Genomic DNA, 24086 nt, shown 5'->3' with positions numbered 1-24086 from the left:
TTTTTGATACCGTATCGCTCGACACATTCACTAAATTTGTAATGAGTTCTAAACCCACAAACTGTCAGCTAGAACCGATTCCAACAAAATAACTTAAGGAGCTATTTCCTGTGCTAGGTCAACCAATGCTGAACATAATAAATTGCTCCCTTTCGTTTGGGTTTGATTACCAAACTCACTAAAAATTGCGGAAATTAAGCCTTCCAGAAGGCTCCAGTCCGGTTTCAGATAGTACTGAGACTGCACTCGTGAAGGTAACAAATTACCTTCTAATGGCCTCAGAGAAAGTTTCCGCATCCGTCCTGTTGCTTTGTGATCTTAGTGCTGCTTTTGACACTATTGATCACTCCCTTCTCTTAGAGAGACTGGAAATCATATTGGGCTACGTGGACATGTTCTAGCCTGGTTTAAATCTTATTTATCTGAAAGATATCAGTTTGTTAGTGTGGATGGCATGTCCTCTGACAAGTCAAAGGTATGCTTTGGTGTTCCTCAAGGCTCGGTTCTGGGCCCATTATTGTTCTCACTATATATACTCCCTCTGGGCGATGTAATCCAAAATCACAATGTAAATTTTCACTGTTATGCAGATGACACATGGAGAAGCCCCAAAATTGGCTACTTTGGAAGCATGCGTTTCAGATATTAGGAAGTGGATGACAGAGAACTTCTTGCTCTTAAACTCAAGAAAAACAGAAATGGTCGTTTTAGGACCCAAGAAACAGAGTGTTGTTAGCAGATCTCACTGTGAATCTTGACGGCTCAATGGTCATATTGCAAAAAACTGTAAGAAACCTCAGCGTTAACCCTGACCTCTCCTTTGAAGAACATATACAATATGTATCAAGAGTTGCTTATTTTGTTCTTTGAAAAACATTGCAAAAATCAGAAAATTTCTAACAAGAACTGATGCAGGAAAATTAATCCATGCTTTCGTTACTTCTAGATTAGATTATTGCAATGCTCTTCTTTCCGGTTACCCTGACAAATCAATAAATAAACTTCAATTAGTGCTGCACACGGCTGCTAGAATCCTAACTAGAACAAAATAATTTGAAAACATTACTCTTGTACTAGCGTCCTTACACTGCCTGCCTAGTGTTAGGGTTAGGTTGGATTTTAAGGTTTTACTGTTAACCTATAAATCAATACATGGACTTGCTACCACTTACCTTGCTGAAATGATCCAGCCATACATACCTACACGTAACCTACGATCGCAAGATTCAGGCCTTTTACTTGTACCTAGAATTTCTAAACAAACAGCTGGAGGCAGGGCCTTTTCTCAAAGAGCTCCACTACTGTGGAATAATCTGCCAATTAAGGTTAGAAATGCAAATTAAGTGCAAACTTTCAAGTGTCTACTAAAAACTAATCTCAACAGCACGGTTTATAATTAGGTGTAGCCTGGCCCGGGAGCGTGAAGGTGACCAGTAGGCTTGATACTGTCCACCCTTGCTGTTATGCCAATTGGGCTCTCGCCGCCACTGGGATGCCCTCCCTCCAATGCCTTTCGGGGGAAGAGTCACTGGCTTGTTGTCTCTCTGTTGTGCACTTGTGCAATTGGGCTGTACTCTGCTGGCAATACTCTGCCCTCATTCTGGGTGGTTGCGGTTGGTGGGTGTCCCTTTGGTTGATGCCTGGCAATGTGGGTGGATTGATTTCCTGCCTGTTGGGACCTGTCCGGGGCCTCTCCCGGGTAGGGCCACAGTGTCGCCGGACCCCCCCGTCTCAATTCCAAGGTCTTACGCTGTTATACTATTGTGCTGGGGGACTGGATCAGTTCTCCTTCCCCACTAAGTTCTCCTTCTCCACTATAAATCGTTGTTGATATGAGGAATGCATTTTCAGATTTTTCCCATTCTCCTACCATTTTAAACTAGGAGGACATGAGGTCCTGCTCCAGTACCTGGTTTGGTTGGCCCGTTGCTGTCCCTGTCCTTGTCCATCTGGTTATACTTCTGACCGTGTCTAAATTTAAATAGACTCTGGATTTAGCCCAGATAAATGTATTAATTATTCCAATTGGACTCTTAATATCTCACCCGGCACAGCCAGAAGAGGACTGGTCACCCCTCTGAGCCTGGGTCCTCTCTAGGTTTCTTCCTAAAAAATTTCCTAGCCACTGAAATTAAACATTACTGTTGTTTGCGCCTTGGGGTTTAAAGCCGGGTGTCTCTGTAAAATCACTTTGTGACAACTGCTGTTGTAAAAAGGGCTTTATAAATACATTTGATTGATTGATTGATCAACACCTGCCTGAAACTGCTGTTATTGAAGGTTTTAAATCACTGGCCATAATAAAACATTAAAATTGGTGGAATATTGTCTACTATAACCTTGTTCATGGATTGATATGTTGCTGTGTTTGATTCTATAAACTCCCAACTGTCACGCAACCTCTGACATTAGGCTACTGAATCATAATTTATATGTTGTAACCTAATATGATGTTTTTTCCACCACATTTCTTTGATGAAGTAATATGCCCCAAATGTAAATATAGTTAAAGTATATAACATGGCACAATTACAGAAAAGGACATTTTTGTTGTTAAACAGGCAATAGGCTATACATTCAACCGACTAGTGTTTCGTGAATACACTTACCTAAAGGATTATTAGGAACACCATACTAATACTGTGTTTGACCCCCTTTCGCCTTCAGAACTGCCTTAATTCCACGTGTCATTGATTCAACAAGGTGCTGAAAGCATTCTTTAGAAATGTTGGCCCATATTGATAGGATAGCATCTTGCAGTTGATGGAGATTTGTGGGATGCACATCCAGGGCACGAAGCTCCCGTTCCACCACATCCCAAAGATGCTCTATTGGGTTGAGATCTGGTGACTGTGGGGGCCATTTCAGTACAGTGAACTCACTGTCATGTTCAAGAAACCAATTTGAAATGATTCGAGCTTTGTGACATGGTGCATTATCCTGCTGGAAGTAGCCATCAGAGGATGGGTACATGGTGGTCATAAAGGGATGGACATGGTCAGAAACAATGCTCAGGTAGGCCGTGGCATTTAAACAATGCCCAATTGGCACTAAGGAGCCTAAAGTGTGCCAAGAAAACATCCCCCACACCATTACACCACCACCACCAGCCTGCACAGTGGTAACAAGGCATGATGGATCCATGTTCTCATTCTGTTTACGCCAAATTCTGACTCTACCATCTGAATGTCTCAACAGAAATTGAGACTCATCAGACCAGGCAACATTCTTCCAGTCTTCAACTGTTTCATTATCCCTGCTAAATCTTAGCAAAGTAGTTATTGTAGCTTGCTTTGGATGTAAATTCATCAGATATGTCAAAAGAATGAAGGTTGACTAATGTTTGTCTCTTTCTTCACATAGTTTTAACAAAGTTGTTCAAGCAAATACTGACAGGGTGGGCATCTTGATCAGTCGATGTCATGAAGTCATTAATTGAATCGTGGTAGCATAACATTGGTCATGCGTCAGTGATGTAGTGTTACATTATTCGCATGCCAGAGAGAATGAAACATTTGCAGCTTATCACAGCATGTAAAATGGTATTGTATCGTATTTGTCCGTTAGCACAGGGCTTAGGAACACAAGTATGAATCTAGCCTAGGGTTAAGCCTTAGCCCAGGGATACATCATTTCAGCATCAACATTGCGATGGACGTATCCGCAATAGTCACATCACAGAACGTGCGATATAGTAAGGTAAACATATATCAGTCTACAATATATATATTTTTCAAATAGAAAAACCAGCATTATATCTGCCTAATATAAGGTAATTTACTCAGATTTGTGCATTATTGGATACACAGTTTATTATTATTATTATTTTAAACACGGTTAGTTGCTGCACTTAGTTAACTTGCAGGCTCTGCTTTGTGCGTGACGAAATGATGAGCTAGGAACAGGCAAAAAAGACCAAAATTGAGAATTTGGTTGCAAACAGAAATGCATCGTCAATTACATGGAAATATTTCGGCAACAGACCGGATGATGTTATACAAAAAAAGGTACTTGGTCAAGAATGCCTTGCAATTGTTGCCACAACATGACCAATTTGTTCAATCATTTAAGGCGGCACCACAAATCTTCGTATGATGAGTGCAACATCTCAATGCCGCCCAAAGCAAAAATCTATTTCAGATGCATTTGCCAGTATTACACCATACGAGAAAGGTTGCAAACAGCAGAGAGAAATCACAGATTCAATAAAATTTCACATCGCCAAAGACATGGTACCAATTAACACGGTTATTAAAGAGGGTATGTAATGCCATCACACAACTATTTTTCTCAGGTTGCCACCTCAGAGCTATATGAAAAATGCAAGGCACAAGTTGAAAAAGAGCTGTCACAAGTGTAATATTATACAGCAACAAAGGACATGTCGTCCAGCCGGACAACAGAGCCCTACATAAGTCTGACCGTACACTTTATTAATGAGGACTTCCACCTGAAAAGTCGCTGTTTGCAAAGTGCATTTTCCCAGAGGATCATACAAGTGAGAAAAACGCAACAGGGATGAGAGAAGCTTTAGCTAATTGGGGCCTAGATGAGAGTCGTCTAGTCTGTATAACAACAGACAATGCCGCGAACATGGTGAAGGCTGCACCTGAACAAGTGGACCAGATTGCAGTGCTTTGGCCACAGATTGCATCTTGCAGTTGGTAAGTTATGCCCAATTGCGCATTCTGTTTTATTGCTTTTGCTATTGCTTTACTATTACTCTTACATATTATTACCTAGCAACTTGTTCTGAAATATGAGTTTCATACATTTTAATTGTAGAGGATGGGGTTGGGGAAGAATGAAGGATACATACTGTCAGGTTGATAGCCAAAGCTCTTTCTGAAGACATCCTGTATTTCTTCATATTGCAATATATATTGCAGAAAAACAAAATATTGCAATGTCCGTTATTTCCAATATCATGCAACCCCTGGTGGCTATGGATATTATTTTTTTTTAAATCCTTATTCTAAGATCAATATAAGGAGGACAGCTGATGAGTATGATTAATTTATGATCATTTTGAAATCCCAATTAGAACATGTGCTCAGTTAAAATAATTATTACTAATGGTGTTCAATCTTTGCTTTAATCATATTCAAATTTGTATACAATTTACTAGGAGTTGATTTTAGAATCTGTTAGCCTGCTTAAAAATAATAATTCAGGGGCCATATTCACAAAACATCTTATGGATAAAAGTAACTCCTAACTCCTAAAATATGGGTGTGTCAGTCCTAAATTTAGGACTCCAAAATGTTTGGTCTAAGAGTATTTCACAAAGTGTTTTAGCACTAAAACCAGCTGTAAAATCTAAGAAAGGTTAGAAGCAGTCAAGAGGACTCCTAAGTCACAAAGACCAAGTCACAAACAATCCTAAAAGGGCTGCTGCTTGCAATCCGCCTCGTAATCAGGCGTGGTTCGACACCTGACTGGGTGTTTTGGGGATGTGAATGGGCTCTTTCCTGCATCAGCGTTGGTCCAACACCCCAACAAGAAACTCCTGGCCCAGCGCTGCAAATGGGGGGGGCTCTTTGAATGCAGCTCAGCTGCCTCCCCATGTACATCTGCTTCTAATAAGTCCTTGTCTGGGGGGGAAAGAAAAGAGAAGAGAGTGATGTTATGGTTCACAACACTTGGATCTGCTCAACATCTATCAATCTCTTTCTATAAATATATATAAGTAAAATTCTGGGTATGAATATATACATAACAGAATCGCATTATAAACGGACCATGATTCTGTCGTAATAATCATGCTCAGATAGAGGCAAATACAACAGAATTTTATTATTCTAAATCACTGACAATCATTGACATTGATTATACATAATGTACAAACCCGATTCCAAAAAAGTTGGGACACTGTACAAATTGTGAGTAAAAAAGGAATGGAATAATTTACAAATCTCATAAACTTATATTTAATTCACAATAGAATATAGATAACATATTGAATGTTGAAAGTGAGACATTTGGTAATGTCATGCCAAATATTGGCTCATTTTGGATTTCATGAGAGCTACACATTCCAAAAAAGTTTGGACAGCTAGCAATAAGAGGCCGGAAAAGTTAAATGTACAGAACAGCTGGAGGACCAATTTGCAACTTATTATGTCAATTGGCAACATGATTGGGTATAAAAAGAGCCTCTCAGAGTGGCAGTGTCTCTCAGAAGTCAAGATGGGCAGAGGATCCCCAATGCTGTGGCGATAAATAGTGGAGCAATATCAGAAAGGAGTTTCTCTAAGATAAATTGCAGAGAGTTTGAAGTTCTCATCATCTACAGTGCATAATATCATCCAAAGATTCAGAGAATCTGGAACAATCTCTGTGCGTAAGGGTCAAGGCCGGAAAACCATACTGGATGCCTGTGATCTTCGGGCCCTCAGACGGCACTGCATCACATACAGGAATGATACTGTAATGGAAATCACAATTGGGCTCAGGAATACTTCCCGAAAACATTGTTGGTGAACACAATCCACCGTGTGATTCGCCGTTGCCGGTTAAAACTCTATAGGTCAAAAAATAAGCCGTATCTAAAAGTGTTCTGCGGTCAGACAAATAAAAATTTGAAGTTCATTTTGGAAAACTGGGACGCCATGTCATCCGGACTAAAGAGGACAAGGACATCCCAAGTTGTTATCAGCGCTCATTTCAGAAGCCTCCATCTCTGATGGTATGGGGTTGCATGAGTGCGTGTGGCATGGGCAGCCTACACATCTGGAAAGGCACCATCAATGCAGACAGTCATATCCAAGTTCTAGAACAACATATGCTCCCATCCAGACGTTGTTTCTTTCAGGGAAGACCTTGCATTTTCCAACATGACAATGCCAGACCACATACTGCATCAATTACAATGTCATGGCTGCGTAGAAGAAGGATCCGGGTCCTGAAATGGCCAGCCTGCAGTCCAGATCTTTCACCCATAGAAAACATTTGGCGCATCATAAAGAGGAAGGTGCGACAAAGAAGACCTAAGACAGTTGAGCAACTAGAAGCCTGTATTAGACAACAACGGGACAACATTCCTATTCATTAACTTGAGCAACTTGTCTCCTCAGTCCCCAGACTTTTGCAGTCTGTTATAAAAAAAAGAGGGGATGCCACACAGTGGTAAACATGGCCTTGTCCCAACTTTTTTGAGATGTGTTGATGCCAAGAAATTTTAAATCAACTTATTTTTCTCTTAAAGTGATACATTTTCTCAGTTTAAACATTTGATATGTCATCTCTGTTGTATTCTGAATAAAATATTGAAATTTGAAATTTCCACATCATTGCATTCTGTTTTTATACACAATTGTACAGTGTCCCAACTTTTTTGGAATCAGGTTTGTATGTTTTCAGTGGTGAAGAGACCTGTCTACTGTAGAAGATGGAAAATGTTTGCAATTTATACAAATAAGAACTTCTCAGAGTCTGGTATAACAGTTGATTATTTCAAGTTTAATTACGTGGACCCACAGGAACAACCGTCACAACGCTGACAGAGAAACAGTACAGAGACTAGCAAAGTAGCATCATGACAGATTATTCTGATTATGCATTTCAAGTATCAAGCTTATATCCTCCTCCAACAGTACAGATGAGGGAATTAGCATTTACAGAATGTACATAAAAGGCGTAGTAGCCACTACGGTGTAGTCTAAAAATGCAAGGTTGCACAAATAGCTCCAGGAGACAGAAAATCATAGAATGTCTGTTGCCCAAACAGCCTGGTCTAAGGCTGCTAGACAGTTACTATATGGGGACTCAAGTTGAGTATGCTGTTCCCAATAAGGAATAGAGCTCAGTTAACCTGTAGGATGTAATTAATAATAACCCCCTGCTGTTCAAGAGCTTCCTCATGGAGAACAGTTTCTTATGGTGTTTTTTTGGCACAAGCAGAGGCCTGTTTCTCCTACTGCTTAAAGGAGCCAAGGCCCTGCTCAGCCGACATTCCATTCATCACTGCACCTTAACACAAGACACTGGCCTTATAAGTTGGAGACACAGAGAGAGAGACTAGGTTTCTAGCATATGTGTAATTGATCAAACATACAGAGTACAAGACACTTCTAATAAGATAATGAATAAATAAGAATGCCAATAAATACATTTTCTACACTACCTACAATCAATCACAAAATCACAGAAGTCCTGGGGGCCGTATTCACAAATCATCTTACCACTAGAAGGACTCCAATAAAGGTTCCTAACTAAGAGTTTCCTCTTAAAACCTATTCACAAATCTGCTAAGACCAACTTTTGCTAAGGATTCTGGAGAAGTCTTAAGCTAAGAGAAAGGGTGTGGTTGACCCTGTTGCTATGGATGATGTTGTGTTCCACGAGGGCTTCACAAAGTGTTTGAGCGCTAAAACCAGCTATAAAATCTGAGAAAGGTTAGAAGCAGTCAAGAGGACCCCACATTGATTGGCTGATAGAGGATGGTCTCTGTCAGTGAATTCATCATAGCAATACTGTAGAACGATGTGTCCTTGCCATATTAAAATAAAGATATAAAAAAATAAAATGTAGGTCACAGATTAAACATGAAACCAAGAATAATATACTGAATAGTCAAGATATGTTCAGCTAATTGTCAGCCTCTTAAATGTCTGGCAGCTTGTAAAGAAATGTGTGTTCATCTTTTGTGCAATTTGTGCAATTATGTGTCCCTTCTCCAGCTATGGCCATGAAGTCGGCTTTGTTTCTTTCTATTTGGCGAATGAGGAAACCGATTGATTTGGCGGACGATATGGGGTCTGCGGAGGGCATTTATTGTTTGATGTAATATTCTACTGACGGATGACTGAGATATGCCTATTTCGTCTGCGCTTCCTATCTGCATTTTCCTTGTGCCCAAGTAGCATAGAGTTGTCACAGCCTTGATGTCCGATGTTATTGGATTGTTTCTGTTTGTTGGCGAATTGACTGCATCAATGACTAGCTCAACTACAGTGGGGCAAAAAAGTATTTAGGCAGCCACCAATTGTGCAAGTTCTCCCACTCAAAAAGATAAGAGAGGCCTGTTATATTCATCATAGGTACACTTCAACTATGAGAGACAAAATGAGAGAAAAAAATCCAGAAAATCACATTGTAGGATTTCTTATGAATTTATGTGGTCCCTTTGTAGAAAAACAGCCCCAAAGCCTGATGTTTCCACCCCCATGCTTCACAATAGGTATGGTGTTCTTTGGATGCAACTCAGCATTCTTTCTCCTCCATACACGACAAGTTAGTTTTTACCAAAACGTTCTATTTTGGTTTCATCTGACCATATGACATTCTCCCAATCCTCTTCTGGACCATCCAAATGCTCTCTAGCAAACCTCAGACGGGCCTGGACATGTACTGGCTTAAGCAGGGGGACACGTCTGGCACTGCACGATTTGAGTCCCTGGCGGCGTAGTGTGTTACTGATGGTAGCCTTTGTTACTTTAGTCCCAGCTCTCTGCAGCTCATTCACTAGGCCCGCCCGTGTGGTTCTGGGATTTTTGCTCACCGTTCTTGTGATCATTTTGACCCCACGGGGTGAGATCTAGCGTGGAGCCCCGGATCAAGGGAGATTATCAGTGGTCTTGTATGTCTTCCATTTTCTTATAATTGCTCCTACAGTTGATTTCTTCACACCAAGCTGCTTACCTATTGCAGATTCAGTCTTCCCAGCCTGGTGCAGGTCTACAATTTTGTTTCTGGTGTCCTTTGACAGCTCTTTGGTCTTGGCCATAGTGGAGTTTGGAGTGTGACTGTTTGAGGTTGTGGACAGGTGTCTTTTATACTGATAAGTTCAAACAGGTGCGATTAATAAAGGTAACGAGTGGAGGACAGAGGAGCCTCTTAAAGAAGAAGTTACAGGTCTGTGAGTGCCAAAAATCTTGCTTGTTTGTACGTGACCAAATACTTTTTTAACTGAGGAATTTACTAATAAATTCATTAAAAATCCTACAATGTGATTTTCTGGATTCTTTTTTCTCATTTTTCTCTCATAGTTGAAGTGTACCTATGATGAAAATTACTTTTCAAGTGGGAGAACTTGTACAATTGGTGGCTGACTAAATACTTTTTTATTGTTAGAAATCGGCGGTTACGTATAGTGGTCAAATAATGTAGAACCCATATCAAATCAAGGGAGATGTTCGCCCAAGTTTATTGGAAAATTGCAGCACAGATGTCATTCAGTGAACGTTCCATTGTCTTCTTACTGTAATGTTGGTTACAAGCTGATATATACATTGAAGGGTGTGTCTACTTAGCAAATATAAGGTTTCCAAGACATTAACCCCCATGCCAAATGGTCAATGTAAACATTCCTGTAGTTATCAGAGCGCAACCTACAGAGAGATAATCTAAACAGAGGTTTCTGTTGTTCTCATTATCTAGGCACATTAACTTCCAATGAAACGTAAATTCATATTGTAATTGTCAATGCTCAGATTCCACAGTATCACAATTTCTTTCTTGATTGAACCCCTCAAGATGGCAATTTACAATTTCCCTAGGTCGCTGAAATTATTATATGTTTAGAAAAGCTGGAAGCGTGTCACCTACTGACGCTCCAACCCCAATTCCACCAGCATTAGGTCTGATCCAACGATCAGCCAGGACCAACCCTGTTTAGCTTAAGGGGCATGTCAGAAGCAGGATGCTGTTATGGAAATGTCTTGAACTGATGTATTCTTATGTTTAGATAAGAAAATGAATGTTGGTTGTGCTTTGGGAAAGGAAGTATGAGGTGTCGAGGTTAACGTAAATCTTCAGCAGGATGGGGGTAGATGCAGACCAAGGGGTTTTAGGACCGGATAGAGGAAGATACACGACAGAGGGTAGGATGGAATGTACTTCCAAGTGCTTTAGAGATTATTCACTGTTTCTTGGAAACCTGTGTACTCTCTCTATTTGCAAATAAACTGTTAATTATGCCAAGATAATTTTGTCTCTTTACTTACACCTTTAAGAGTGTCCTTTAATTCGATGGAATTACCATTACAATGCGAGTGTCATGTAACAATGCTAGCTATTCTCGCACATTCAGAAATGGAGAAAGAAATTGTTCCAGAGAGTGATCTCTACAGACAAAAAAATTCTCACAACAAATTAGGAAGGTAGTGATGTCAATGTTCTGTGTGTTTAATTTCCGATATCTCCCCGATAAGAATTTTCATAAGTAACAAAAACGTAAAACTTTTTAATGGAATATTGAATGGATAAAGAAGCTGTCCACCATAAGGTGCTTCTCTTTTCTTCCTCTCTCCCTGATCCAGAACTCATGTCCAGTTTAGAGATAAGATAACACAGTAAGTAACTGAATGTTCTGTTCTTATCAAGTAATATTAATGTGTCCTCTATCTCAGCCCCACCATGACTAAGCACTGGGAGGCAGAGCTAGCAGCTCTAAAGGGCAACAATGCTAAGCTAACCACTGCTCTGCTGGAGTCTACGGCTAATGTGAAACAGTGGAAACAACAATTGTCTGCCTACCAGGAGGAGGCTGAGAGATTACACAAACGGGTGAGGAGAGAGAGGGGACCAGAACAGGGAGGGAGGGTGTGTATGGCTCATCAATGGATATTTGTTCAGTTTACGTGTATGTTTTTTTCTGATTCCATGTGTGTGCATTTCATATATGAAATTCAACACTACTGTTGTTCGCTCCTTGGGGTTTAAGGCCGGGTGTCTCTGTAAAGCACTTTGTGACAACTGCTGTTGTAAAAAGCGCTTTATAAATAAATTTTGATTGATTGGTTTGATATATGTCCAGGTCACCGAGCTAGAGTGCCAGAGCACCCAGATCCCTGTGATCAAATCCCAGAAGACAGAGCTAAACCAGACCATTGAGGAACTGGAAAACACTCTTAAGGCCAAAGAGGAGGTGCGTATGTGTGTGTGTGTGGTCTATGTATACATGTGTGGACCTAAGCAAACAGATAGTAAAATCTGAACAATAGGTCCCCACAAGGTTTTAGGTTCAGGGAAATCTTACAATTCTGCGTTGTTAGAACCAGGGTTATTTTTAGGTTGAGGGATTTCTGATTAGGTTTATGTCAGGGTTAGGATAAGTTTCACAATAAAATATAGGTTATTGGAGTTATGGTTAGGATTAGGGTGAGATCATAGGGAACATGGAAATTTAGATTCAACTTTTAGATTCAACTTTATTGTCATTAAACAAGTACAAGTACAGTACAACGAAATGCAGTTTGCATCTTACCAGAAGTGCAAATAGAGGAGTGCAGAAAAAAGTATTAAATATATATATACACACAAGTGGAATGTATAGGTGTGCCATTAATGCAAATGCATTACATAAGGCAATTCTAAATGTGCAGTGGAAAATGTATAAATGTACAGAAAATGTACAGGTATTAAGTATAATGTATGTACAAGTGAGAAATAGTTGTGCGGGTACAAGTGGCAATTCTCAATGGCATTCTGAATTTGCAATCGAAGCAAACTGAAGGAGTCGGGTAGCGTGTACAACTTAAATGCAGGGATAGCAGCAATGAGATTCCCAAGGTAGACATGTATGTAACAATTGAATATACAAGTACTGTGGCATTTATAAATGTGCAATGAGGGGAAGTTTATGGTGCAAGTTTAAGGTGCAAGTTGGCATGTGCAAATGAAATACAGGAATAGCAACAACGACGCGTACCTGTAGACAACTGAAACTGAATACCTTATCAGACTTGCAAAGTAGTGACAGAGTCCAGTAGTACAAAGGGTGGGTATAGTTAGTGATGGAAAGTCACAGAGTTTGGCAGGGTTACAGCAGATGGAAATAAACTGTTCCTGAGCCTGCTGGTGTGAGAACAGATAGACCTGTACCACCTGCCTGATGGTAGGAGGGCAAACAGTTTGTGGCATGAATGTGAAGGGTCCGTGGTGATGCCGCATGCCCTGAGCAGACACCGCTTGTGCTGGAGGTCTACAATGTCTGGGAGCTGGGTCCCTATGATGTGCTGGGCAGTTTTAATCACCCATTGCAGGGCCTTCCAGTCAGCTACAGAGCAACCACCAAACCACACTGTGGTGCAGTTTGTTAGAATGCTCTCGTGCAGCGGTAGAAGTTTACAAGGATCTTGGACGACAGACCAGCCTTCTTCAGCGTCCTCAAGGAGTACAGGCGGTGCCGTGCCTTTTTGCCCAGGGCTGAGGTGTTGGGGGACCAAGAGAGGTCCTCGGAGATGTGGACACTCAAGAATTTGTAGCTGGACATACGCTCCACCTCAGGAAAACTGGGGCATTACTGCAGCCTTTAGATTTCACAATGAGCTCCATGGTTTTCTTTGCATTGAGGGCCAGGTTTTTATCAGCGCACTATGCTGCCAGGCACTAGACCTCCTCCCGGTAGGCTGACTCGTCATTATCACTGATCAGGCCTACCACATAGCGTCTTCTGCGAACTTAATGATTATGTTGGAGCTGTGTACAGGAATGCAGTTGTGGATGAAGAGGGGGTACAGAGGGGTCTCAGCACGCTGCCTTGTGGAACACCACTGTTCAGTATAAGGGTGGAGGAGGTGAAGTTGTCTAACCTGACAGGCTAGGGTCTGTTGGTTAGGAATTCCAAAGTGTAGTTACAGAGAGAAGGGCTGATCTCTAGGTCATGGAGGTTGTTGAACAGCCTACAGGGGATGGCCATGTTGAATGCTGAGCTAAAGTCTATGAACAAGCATTTGTGGATGTGCCTGTGTGTGTGTGTGTTTGTGTGTGTGTGAGAGTTCATCAAAGACAATGTATTACGTCCCAATCTGTGAAAAGGTGAATCTATTGTAGTTTCCCTAAAACGCCCCCTGTCATCAACAGGAAATGGAGCAGTTGAAAGACCAAGTTGAGAACACTAATGAGCTACTGGAGCAGAGAGACTCACTGTCACAGAAACTACATGTGAGTACAATCTAATAACAGAGGAGTCTTTAGACTTGAGGGGGGGGGGGGGGGGGGACAATTATTTGAATTTAAAAAAGCTATTAGGGCCAACCAATTTACATTGTACACATATTGTATCATTAAGCACTTTGAACCAAGCTAGTTTTAGTTTGTGGTAGCTCCATTAAAGAGTACTGGCATCTTCATTAAATTGTACCTGCAAAATACCGGTCTTATTGTCATCAGTGAAGAGGGGACTTCGGGATGCTGGCATTTTTTTTTCAGTCTTCCTCTGTCCAGTGTCTGTGTATTTTTGCCCATCTTAATCTTTTATTTTTATTGCCCAGACTGAGATATGGCTTTTTCTTTGCAGCTCTGCCTAGAAGGCCAGCATCCCGGGGTCGCCTCTTCACTGTTGACGTTGAGACTGGTGTTTTGCGGGTATTATTTAATGAAGCTTTCCGTCTGTTTGCCAAACTAGTATTCATCCTCTTGCTCGCTGTTCTGTGAAGGGAAATAGTACAAAGTTTTGTACGACATCATCAGTTTCTTGGCAATTTCTCGCATGGAATAGTCTTCAATCCTGAGAACAAGAACAGACTGATGAGTTTCAGAAGTAAGTTCTTTGTTTCTGGCAATTTTTAGCTTGTAATTGAACCCATAATTGCTGATGCACTAGATACTCAACTATTCTAAAGATGGACAGTTTTTTTGCTACAACAGTTTTTAGCTGTGCTAAACAGCAAAAGGGTTTTCTAATGATCACATGGCCTTTTAAAATTATAAACTTGGATTAGCAAACACATTACTGATGGTTGCTGATAATGGGCCTCTGTAGATATTCCATTAAGAATCAGCCATTTCCATCTACAATAGCCATTTACCACATCAAAAATATCTATACTGTGTTTTAGATCAATTTGATGTTTTTGACAAAAAATGTCTAAGTGACCCCAAATTTTTCAACAGTGGTCTATTGTCTTCTAAACCAAAATATGTGATATATCTGTCATAACATGAATTTAGGAATACAAGCATATAAATAATAATTTTAAAAACAACTGAATGCCCAAAATGTGCATTTGAAATAGGGCTGCACGATATATCGTTTCAACATCGACATTCCCAGATAGCAATGAGCCGGCGGACCGGAGGCGGTCCTCCAGAGACCGTAGAAGCGTCAGAATGTCTTAAACGCAAACACGTTTGCCGGCTCACCGCCAGCCACTTTTTAAAAGCGGCAGCCGCCTTCCTACCGCCTGTGTTCTGCGGCCAGCCCGTGGGCCAACCGCCGTTCCACCACCGTTATACAGAAGGCACACCTTCCACGGCAAACGCTATTTTCGAGCGATCTGCCGCTTTTATATATATACATTTAATATTTATAGCATGCAGTTTATCGAGAATAATGATTGATCAAACCAGACAAATTTCCATTTGGTGTTTTAATTCCACATTTCAAAGTACAGTAACTGTCATTCAAACAAGATGTGTCAGATCACTGAAATAAATAACAGGCAGAAAAAAATATACATATAAATACACACTACAGAACATGCAGGTTTCCAATTAAATTTTGGTTAAAAAAAACAGCCATACAAGCAAATTATAACGCAAACACAATAATTGTTAATAATATAAAGAGGTCAGCTCTGGGATGAAAATAATTACCAGTAAACATAACAAGTAATGAGGATATTTGGTACCAAAGAATGTGCAGAATACCAAATAAATCGAGGTATAACATCACGTTTTCAAGCCATTTCTAACAATAGGAAAAGTGGTAATAATTTAGAGTAAAGCTCTAGAGTAGATTAGACCATTATAATGGCATTGCTGACCTGGAGCACAAGATTTACACCGTGCTGCAATAAGATCTGTGTCTCTTGTATCTGTGATAAACAAAACTTGACATATATATTTATATAAAAATACGGAGGTAAAAACAGTAGTAGAACAGACCATTATAACTGCAATGCTGACCTGTGGCACAAGGATTTACAAGCTATATTTAACAATAGAATAACAGTTAAGCACTGTGATGGAATGAAAAATGCTGATGTTAAAAACAGAGTAAGTAGAATATTTGGTACCAGGTAATGTGCAATATCAAGTATCAGAGGTATGAAATAGTATTTCCAAGCTCTTATTAATAGAATAACAGTTAAGCACACTGATGAAATGAAAGTAGAATTTTGGTACTAGTTAATGTGCAATATAAAGTAACAGGTATGAAGATTTACAAACTATAATAGAATCGTTAAGACGGAATGAAATAAGCCAATACTAAAGTTAAAATACAAAAAAAAAACAGGGTGGATTTGGTGAGTGTAGTCTGGCACTTCTGGCTTCTTGATGTTACTGACTGCAGGATAAAGAAAGTGTTCCAGTTCAGTGATGCTGGGGTGTCAGTAGTCAGCCTAGGTTTAAGGGGTCGGCTGTGGGTCCCTCTGAGCGGTGCGGCGCCTTTTCCGCCTTCACGGTCAGATGCTCCTTTCAGGTAACGCACCTACAGGGGTTCCCAGAATAAAAGAATAAAGTAGTCAGTCCTGGTCCCTCAAATACTAAACTACGACATTTATATCTAGGTCTACTACATGTACAGGTATTAAACTAACAACCACAGGTGTTGTTTGCAAATTGTACCTGATTGCCCAGTGAGAGCAAACGTCTTCAACATTGTCCCTACTTGCTTCACCTGCTCTTGAAGTGAGCCGCTGTCATCCGAAGCTACAAAATCAAAGGCATATGGTAATTCTGAACCTACATTACACACAAAAAAGTAACATTTAAGAAAGAGTGCACGTTCTCACCTGCTTGTGCATTGCATTCCCTCAGGGCTTGGTTCTCCTCCCTCAGAGCTTGGTTTTCATTCTGGAGTCTCTGGAAATCTACATGAAAAAATTTAAAAAACAACTACTAAAGGCAATATTTTCAATACTGTTAAAACAGTGGACAATAAGACATAGGCCTAGAATATACCTTCATAGCTGAAAACTTTGTGCTTTACACGAGATGCCAGGGTCGTCCAAGGGCCAATAACAAAGCGATGACTTTCTCCTATTGATAATCATTAAGTAAATAAGTAATTGCATACATTTAATGAATTGGACTTAAATGTAAAACTTAGTTTAGCACAACGTATTACATACCTCCAGCGTTTTCACCCATATGCTGCCGGTGGTGTAAAGCTTAGTACTTGACGAGCTGGGGGAACAAACATAACAGCTTTAATTTCACTGCATATTCAGTAATGAAACAATAATTGAACTGTGCAAAGCTAATGATATGTAGAACACACAGACACCTTTTATCCAGAAAGTCAAGTGCCCTAATGAAAAACAGATTATGGATAAAAGGATTCCTAATCTTAAATAGAAGCAATAGTTTCCAAGACAAAAAACGTCACAAATAACATCACTTACTTGTACTCAAACTCTTGGCTCTGTTGAGTCTGGATTACTGGGGAGAAACCTGGTTCTGAGAAAGAGGGAACAGAAATTTGAAAATTTAACAAAGTGTATAGTTTAGTTACAGGATCACAAATTAAGCATCACTGCAATACATTTTACATACCAGCTCTGAAGTCTACAGATGGCTCAACATTTTCCTGGTTTTCTGGAATCGATGCAACTTCTGTAGCATGTAGTGATTCAAGTGAATGTCCTGTTTGTCCCTCAACTCTTTTCAATATTATTTTCCTTTTGGCCCAATAACTAGACATTGTGACTAACAATGCATTTGCCTTTAAAGCCAAAACGATTGACCAACAGTAGGTCTCTTGGGTGAAGATACCTTGGCCAGAGCATAACCGGTTATCTGCAAGAAAACGTGAACAAAACCGGATTGTTAACGTTAGGAATATACAGTAGCTATGCTGTGGGGGGGAAACATTATCAGCCAAATGTGGAACAGTGAAATTGTTAAAAAATAAAATGTATTAACCGAGTGTTGTGATTCAAGAGAACACAGAATTTTCCTCAAACATAAAAAGTACAGCAGTTCAGAGAATTAGAAATCATAATCGCCTAAAAATCCAGTACAGTAGCAACACAGCACAAAACTTGCTAGCCACAGTGTATACTGAAAGGCAAAACAGCATGTGCTAGCTAACACTTACTAGCCACTCTAGCTACTGGACTAGCAGCATACTTGTTCAGGCAAACAAAATAATTTAAACAACATATATATATATCGTTATTTCTGTAAGAAAAACTAAAAGTTAAACTTAGTCTTTCTAGATGTAAAGCTTTTGCTACCTATTATTGTTCGTTAAAATTCTACATGTACTAGCAACATTGCGTAAACAATGCCATCTCGCAAGAAATGGGAGTGACGTATTCGGCGGCAAACGTTTCATCCCCGCCAGCATGACGCACCTATAGCCAACAGCTTAGGGCCGGCGGCAAAAAGAAGCCGTGCGGATATTTTTTGCTATCTGGGTTGCGATGTACGCATCCGCAATAGTCACATCACAGAACGTGCGGTTTAGTAAGGTAAACATATATCAGTCTACAATATATATATATATATATATTTTTCAAATGGAAAACCAGCATTATATCTGTCTGATTTATGGGTTATTGGATGCACAGTTTATTATTATTATTACTATTAGTATTATTTTAAACACGGTTCGTTGCTGCACTTAGTTAACATGCAGGCTCTGCTTTGTGCGTGACGAAATGATGAGCTAGGAACAGGCAAAAAAGACCAAAATAGAGAATTTGGTTGCAAACAGAAATTAGATGTTGACCAAAAACAGGTACTTTGTCGAGAATGCCTTGCTATTGTTGCCGCAACACGACCAATTTGTTCAATCATTTAAGGCAAATCTTCGTATGATGAGTCCAATGCATTTTAATGCTATAAAATGCTAAAAATCTATTTTGGATGCATTTGCCATTATTACACCATACAAAGGTTCCAAACGGCAGAGAGAAATCACAGATTCAATAACATTTCACATCGCCAAAGACATGGTACCAATTAACACGGTTATTAAAAAGGGTTTTAAAAACATTATCCGGTCGCTTGACAAGCGGTATGTAATGCCATCACACAACAATTTTTCTTAAGTTGCCATTCCAGAGCTGTATGAGAAATGCAAGGCAAAAGCTGAAAAAGAGCTGTCACAAGTGTAATATTATACAGCAACAACGGACTTGTTGTCCAGCCGGACAACGGAGCCCTACATAAGTCTGACCGTACACTTTATTAATGAGGACTTCCACCTGAAAAGTCGCTGTTTGCAAAGTGCATTTACCCAGAGGATCATAAGTGAGAAAAATGCAACCGGGATGAGAGAAGCTTTAGCTGATTGGGGCCTAGATGAGAGTCGTCTAGTCTGTATAACAACAGACAATGGCGCGAACATGGTGAAGGCTGCACCTGAACAAGTAGACCAGATTGCAGTGCTTTGGCCACAGACTGCATCTTGCAGTTGGTAAGTTATGCCCAATTGCACATTTTATTTTACTACTGTTGCTATCGCTTTACTATCACTCTTACATATTATTACCTAGCAACCTGTTCTGAAATATAATGAGTTTCATATATTTTAATTGTAGAGGATGGGGCTGGGGAAGAATGAAGGATACATATTGTCAGGTTGATAGCCAAAGCTCTTTCTGAAGAAAAACAAAATATCGCAATGTCAATTATTTCCAATATTGTGCAACCCTAGTTTGAAATTTGTAAAGAGTTTCTGTCGTTCAGTTACAAATCTTTGCATTTATTAGAACTCTTTGCTGCAACTTGCATCTTGCACCCGAAGGTGGTCTCCAGCATGGTTATCAAAAATGTTAATTAATGTTAAAAACCCATTAAGACCCCTTTAGTATGGACTTATGTACTATACACATGGGAAGGTAGAGAACATAAAATCCACAGAGAATGATGATGAGACTCAGGGTGTGTTGTATTCTGGGTTTTTGTTAGTGAGTTAACATGTATTTCTTAGTGTGTAACCTGTAACATAGAGGGCACTATGATACTGGGGGATCATTTGATGCTACCAGCAGGTGCAGTCCTGAAGAAGTCTAAGTAACTATATTAATGGTTGATTCGGTATGTTGTGTGCTTCCTGCCTGGAACTAAGAAAATAAAGCTGAAGTTAACAGGGACCAATGTTAACAGATGTCTGTTAACAGATTTCTGCTCTAGTTGGAGGGGTTGGAGGAGACGAAGCAATGAAGGGTGGTCTCTAGGTCCTGGTTGGCCTGCTCTGACTGGCCGTTGGTCTCAGGGTGAAACCCTAACAGGCTGGCTCATGATCCGTTGAGAGAGCAAAACGCCTTCCAGAACCAGGAAGCAAACTGTGGGCCCAGATCGGACACCACACTGGTGGGAAGGCTGTTGGAGATGGAAGACATGTTGGACCATGAGCTGAGCCGCGTCCTGGGCCGAGAGCAGCTTGGGCAAGAGGATGAAATGGGCAGCAGTCATATGGCCGATGCACAGGGAGCGAGGTGGCTCGGGCCTAGCTGAAAACCTCCCAAAAGTTCAAGTATTCGGCCAGGATGGCAGACAGTTCAGGGGGTGGTTCCTGTGTCTGGGATCACGGCTTCAGGGACGTGGGGTGCAGATCTGAGGCAGTGTGCATGAATGAAGGGGCTCCAGCCTGTGATGGAGCCTTTGGACCGTCCTTATTGGCCTTATTGGGTGGTGCATCTTGAGTGGCCTAGGACTATGGGCATGTTAGGAGAACAAAGGGACAGGAACTGGATCACCTCACTGTGATTATTTTCCATTAAACAGAACCTAACACCTGTATCAGTCTCCCTTTTGGGTCTTGTTTATACCTGATATGTGCAGACTGACAGGGATGGTAACGTGGGTGACCCGGCCAATGGGGTGGCCGGCAGGATTCTCTTTCTGCGATGCTCTCAAATACTGCTGTCAATCCAGACAGCAAGTGCAAGGAGGGAGTTGAGGTCAAGGGGAAGCTTTCAGGTTGCAAGCTCGACCTTGATATTATTCGACAACCCGTGGAGGAATGTGACGGGTTAGGGTTCCAGGAGCTCCCAGCGGCCAGGGTGTGGAACAGCATTCTCAGGAAGCAGGCGGTGCCACCAGCGAGGTATTGCTGGGGTTAGGGTTTACTGGGGTAGGTGGGGTTGTAGCGGTCCGGTGACTGGTGGATAGCTGATGAACCTGCTCCAGCAGGGTGCGGAAGGCTCAGCCATGTTAGTAGGCTCAGTCATGACCCCTGAAGGAGCTCTTCATTTCTCCCCATGGCAACATTGAAGGGAGACCGCGCTGGTCTGAGTCTGACCAGTTCGTTCTGACAAGACTCAGGGTGAGTTCCATCAACAAGACCCCCTTAAGGGAGACTGATACAGGTGTTAGGTTCTGTTTAATGGAAAATAATCACAGAGCAGAAACAAGTCATGGGCAGGCATTAATGGCAAAGCAGGCAAGGAGTGAGCACGAGGAGGACAAGGCAGGCAAAGGTCGATACACAGGAGGTCTGAGCGAAAGCAAGGCCAGGGACAAGGTACGAGAAACAAAGGAACGCAGGGACAAATCAGGGAAAACGCAAGACAAACTGGCAACTGGAAAACACTGAGAAGACAGGAATAACGAGGGGATGGGAGACACCTGGTGGGGGTGAGACAAGACAACACGGGTGAGTGCAACCAAATGATCACTTTGAAGAGAACTGTACAAATAATAGGTAATCTGGAAATGGCTGAACAGTCATGAAATACGAACCATCAGTTGCACTCTCGTCGCGATCAAATAACCTTATCAACAGGTCATTGGGGTCAAAGCAATATATTACTCTTATCAGCTAAATTGGAGATCTGGTGAATACTATAATATCCTTGTATGTTTTATTTTTATACAAAGACTGGATGTGCAATTGCTTTTCACAACAAAATATGCCTGACTGCTTGTGTTGTGAGTGGCAAAGATTCCTCTTATTAATTGAATGCCCATAGTCAAATCAATATAGCCTGCTCAAAAAACGTAATCATCACAGTATAACACCAAGTCAATTAAACTTCAAGGATATCAATCTTTCCAGTTAGGATGCATAAGTGATTGTGAATCAATGTCACTTGTTTTGGTACAAATGAAAGTGTCAACAGGAGAGGCAACAGCAAGACAACACTGAAAAAGGAAATGGTTTTGCAGGTGGGGGCCACCAACAATTGCTCTCTCCTTGTCCTTCCTGACTGATTCCTGTCTACTTTTTTGTTTTGCTGGTGTCCTTGTTACTACTGGTACAGGAGGTGGTACCTGCAGTATATTCAGGTTGCAAAGGTAGTCCAGCACCTCCAGAATGGCACATCTGTAGTGAGGGGTATTAGACAGACTGATACAGTGGTTAGAAAGGTATTATTTCCTAAAGTACAGCTAATCATCAGGCAAAGCAAGCTAACCCATAAACAAGCTAGACACTAGGAAATGTTAGCTAGCTGGTAAGTTAAAGAGCAATGTGCAGGTTGAATTCATAACTGAATTAATACTTAATGTTGTCTGAAGAGGTCTTTTAAAAACACATATGTAGAAATTGCTATGTTACACAAACCCTAAAGCAGAAAGTTTGATGAAAGAGTGCCCATTTTAAGCTAGGCTCTGAAATACGCCTTTCCCGCTAGCAACGCTTCATATGACGTAGGCAGAGGCAAACAGTAGGTTGTTCTCCCGCTCCACTTCTCACTCTACAGTGCTGAGAGAGAGCGATATATAGAGAAAATTTTAGAGAAGTCAAGTCATAATGGTAAATTATTGTGGAAATCGTGTATATTTTCCTTTTAGGAAAAGCAAGGTCTTTCGTTTTTGGGTGCATTTTGTGCTGGTGAAGAGAGCAGACTTCACTGCCGCGTCTGTCACCACACACTCGGTTGTTTGTGGTGCTCATTTCACTCCGGAGAGTTATAGACCTGGAGATTTGTTGGAATCTCGGATGGGATTTCGGAGTAAGGGCCATGTGAGGCTGATTACCGATGCTGTTCCCTCGGTGCACTCGATGGAATCAAGTCCACCACCATCAAAGCTTTCACGTGAACTTGGCACGGGCAGGACTGGAGGACCAAGTGCTAGCACTTGCAGAAATTCCATGCACCGAAAAAGAGCTCTTAGCAGACTAAGTCTTACTTTTAATTATTTTAACTTTAATTTGGCTGATTTCGTAATGTTTTAGTCTAATAATTTCAGAATAAAGAAGTGATTCGAGCGTGTATGTATTGGGCAATCCACCATCTAACTAGTAACAGCTACATGTTACCTTGGCTATTGCATTAGCAAACATTTGGTAGCTGTTGATTTGATGACAGGAGTAGCTAAAATTGCGTCTGAAACCATTCCCTCATCTGGATTAAAAATGCACTGACTGCAAGTTCCTAGCATCAGGGCTTCAGTATACAGAGAGAGAGAGAGAGAGGGAGAGAGGGAGAGACTGAGCTTTAGAACAGGTTTTCGCAATTGTCTGCCTTGACATCAATGCAGTTTGCACAAAGTTATAGCTATGAGCTGATGGCAGGCAGCTAACCCAACACCCCTGTTTCCCCCGCATTTTATTAATGAGCTCTCCCCCCTAATCTCCCCCTGACCTCTCTCACCTAGGTGGCTCATAATTCTAGGCCTGTGGGCCATCATAGGCACGCTTGCCGAAGTAGGAGAGCTCGGTTTCTTCATCCACGTCCATTGTAATTTGAGCATGAACTTGACCAGACTCCCTCGCGTTACGTCACTTCCGGTCAGTGATAGATAGATGCAAAAGTTATTTTATCACAATTTTATCAGAAAATATTTTTTATGGCAGTTATATATTCCTCCAGTTTTTAAAAATCTAGTTGTTTATCATTAATATACACTATGCTGTATAGGGGTGTCCAACCTACACATTGCTCTTTAATGTCATTACCTAGCAAGCTAACATTAACAGTAATGTCAGTAGCTATAGATAGATAACTAGCAATGCAAAGTACAACTTTCTGAAAAGGAATTCTGTAGTTAGTTAGCATACATTAGACTTACCCGTATACATGTAGGAATGTTTCGCGGCAGATGGAATAATCCTCTGATAACATAAGAAGTCCTTAGTCGTTTACGTTTGGTCTGTTGATTTCCATTGTCTCTGTCATGGTTGCCCTTTGTTTGTAAAAGTAATCCATGGAAAGTTGTTTTATATAAGACAAGCCATCTCCGCATTTGCAATTAAATGCCTGTATTTTGTCTTTTCCTTCTCATATGCAGCAGGATAT

The 24086-nt window shown here is 40.9% G+C and overlaps 1 protein-coding gene across 9 annotated transcripts in view; it reads left to right on the top strand.

Annotated features, from left to right (window-relative positions):
• homer1b (homer scaffold protein 1b) overlaps positions 1–24086 on the top strand; it is a 198745-nt gene that overhangs the window by 160906 nt on the left and 13753 nt on the right. For all 9 annotated transcript variants that reach the window (XM_010902459.3, XM_020044810.3, XM_034296250.1 and 6 more), the window contains 3 exons: positions 11352–11508; positions 11759–11869; positions 13807–13887. In XM_010902459.3, the coding sequence (XP_010900761.2) occupies positions 11352–11508; positions 11759–11869; positions 13807–13887 (349 nt within the window). The remainder of the gene's footprint in view (positions 1–11351; positions 11509–11758; positions 11870–13806; positions 13888–24086) is intronic.

This window comes from Esox lucius, chromosome 13 (assembly GCF_011004845.1).
Source record: "Esox lucius isolate fEsoLuc1 chromosome 13, fEsoLuc1.pri, whole genome shotgun sequence".
Classification (NCBI taxonomy): Eukaryota; Metazoa; Chordata; class Actinopteri; order Esociformes; family Esocidae; genus Esox; species Esox lucius.
The sequence above is the reverse complement of the archived record's forward strand: the minus strand, read 5'-3'. Positions and strand labels throughout refer to the sequence as shown.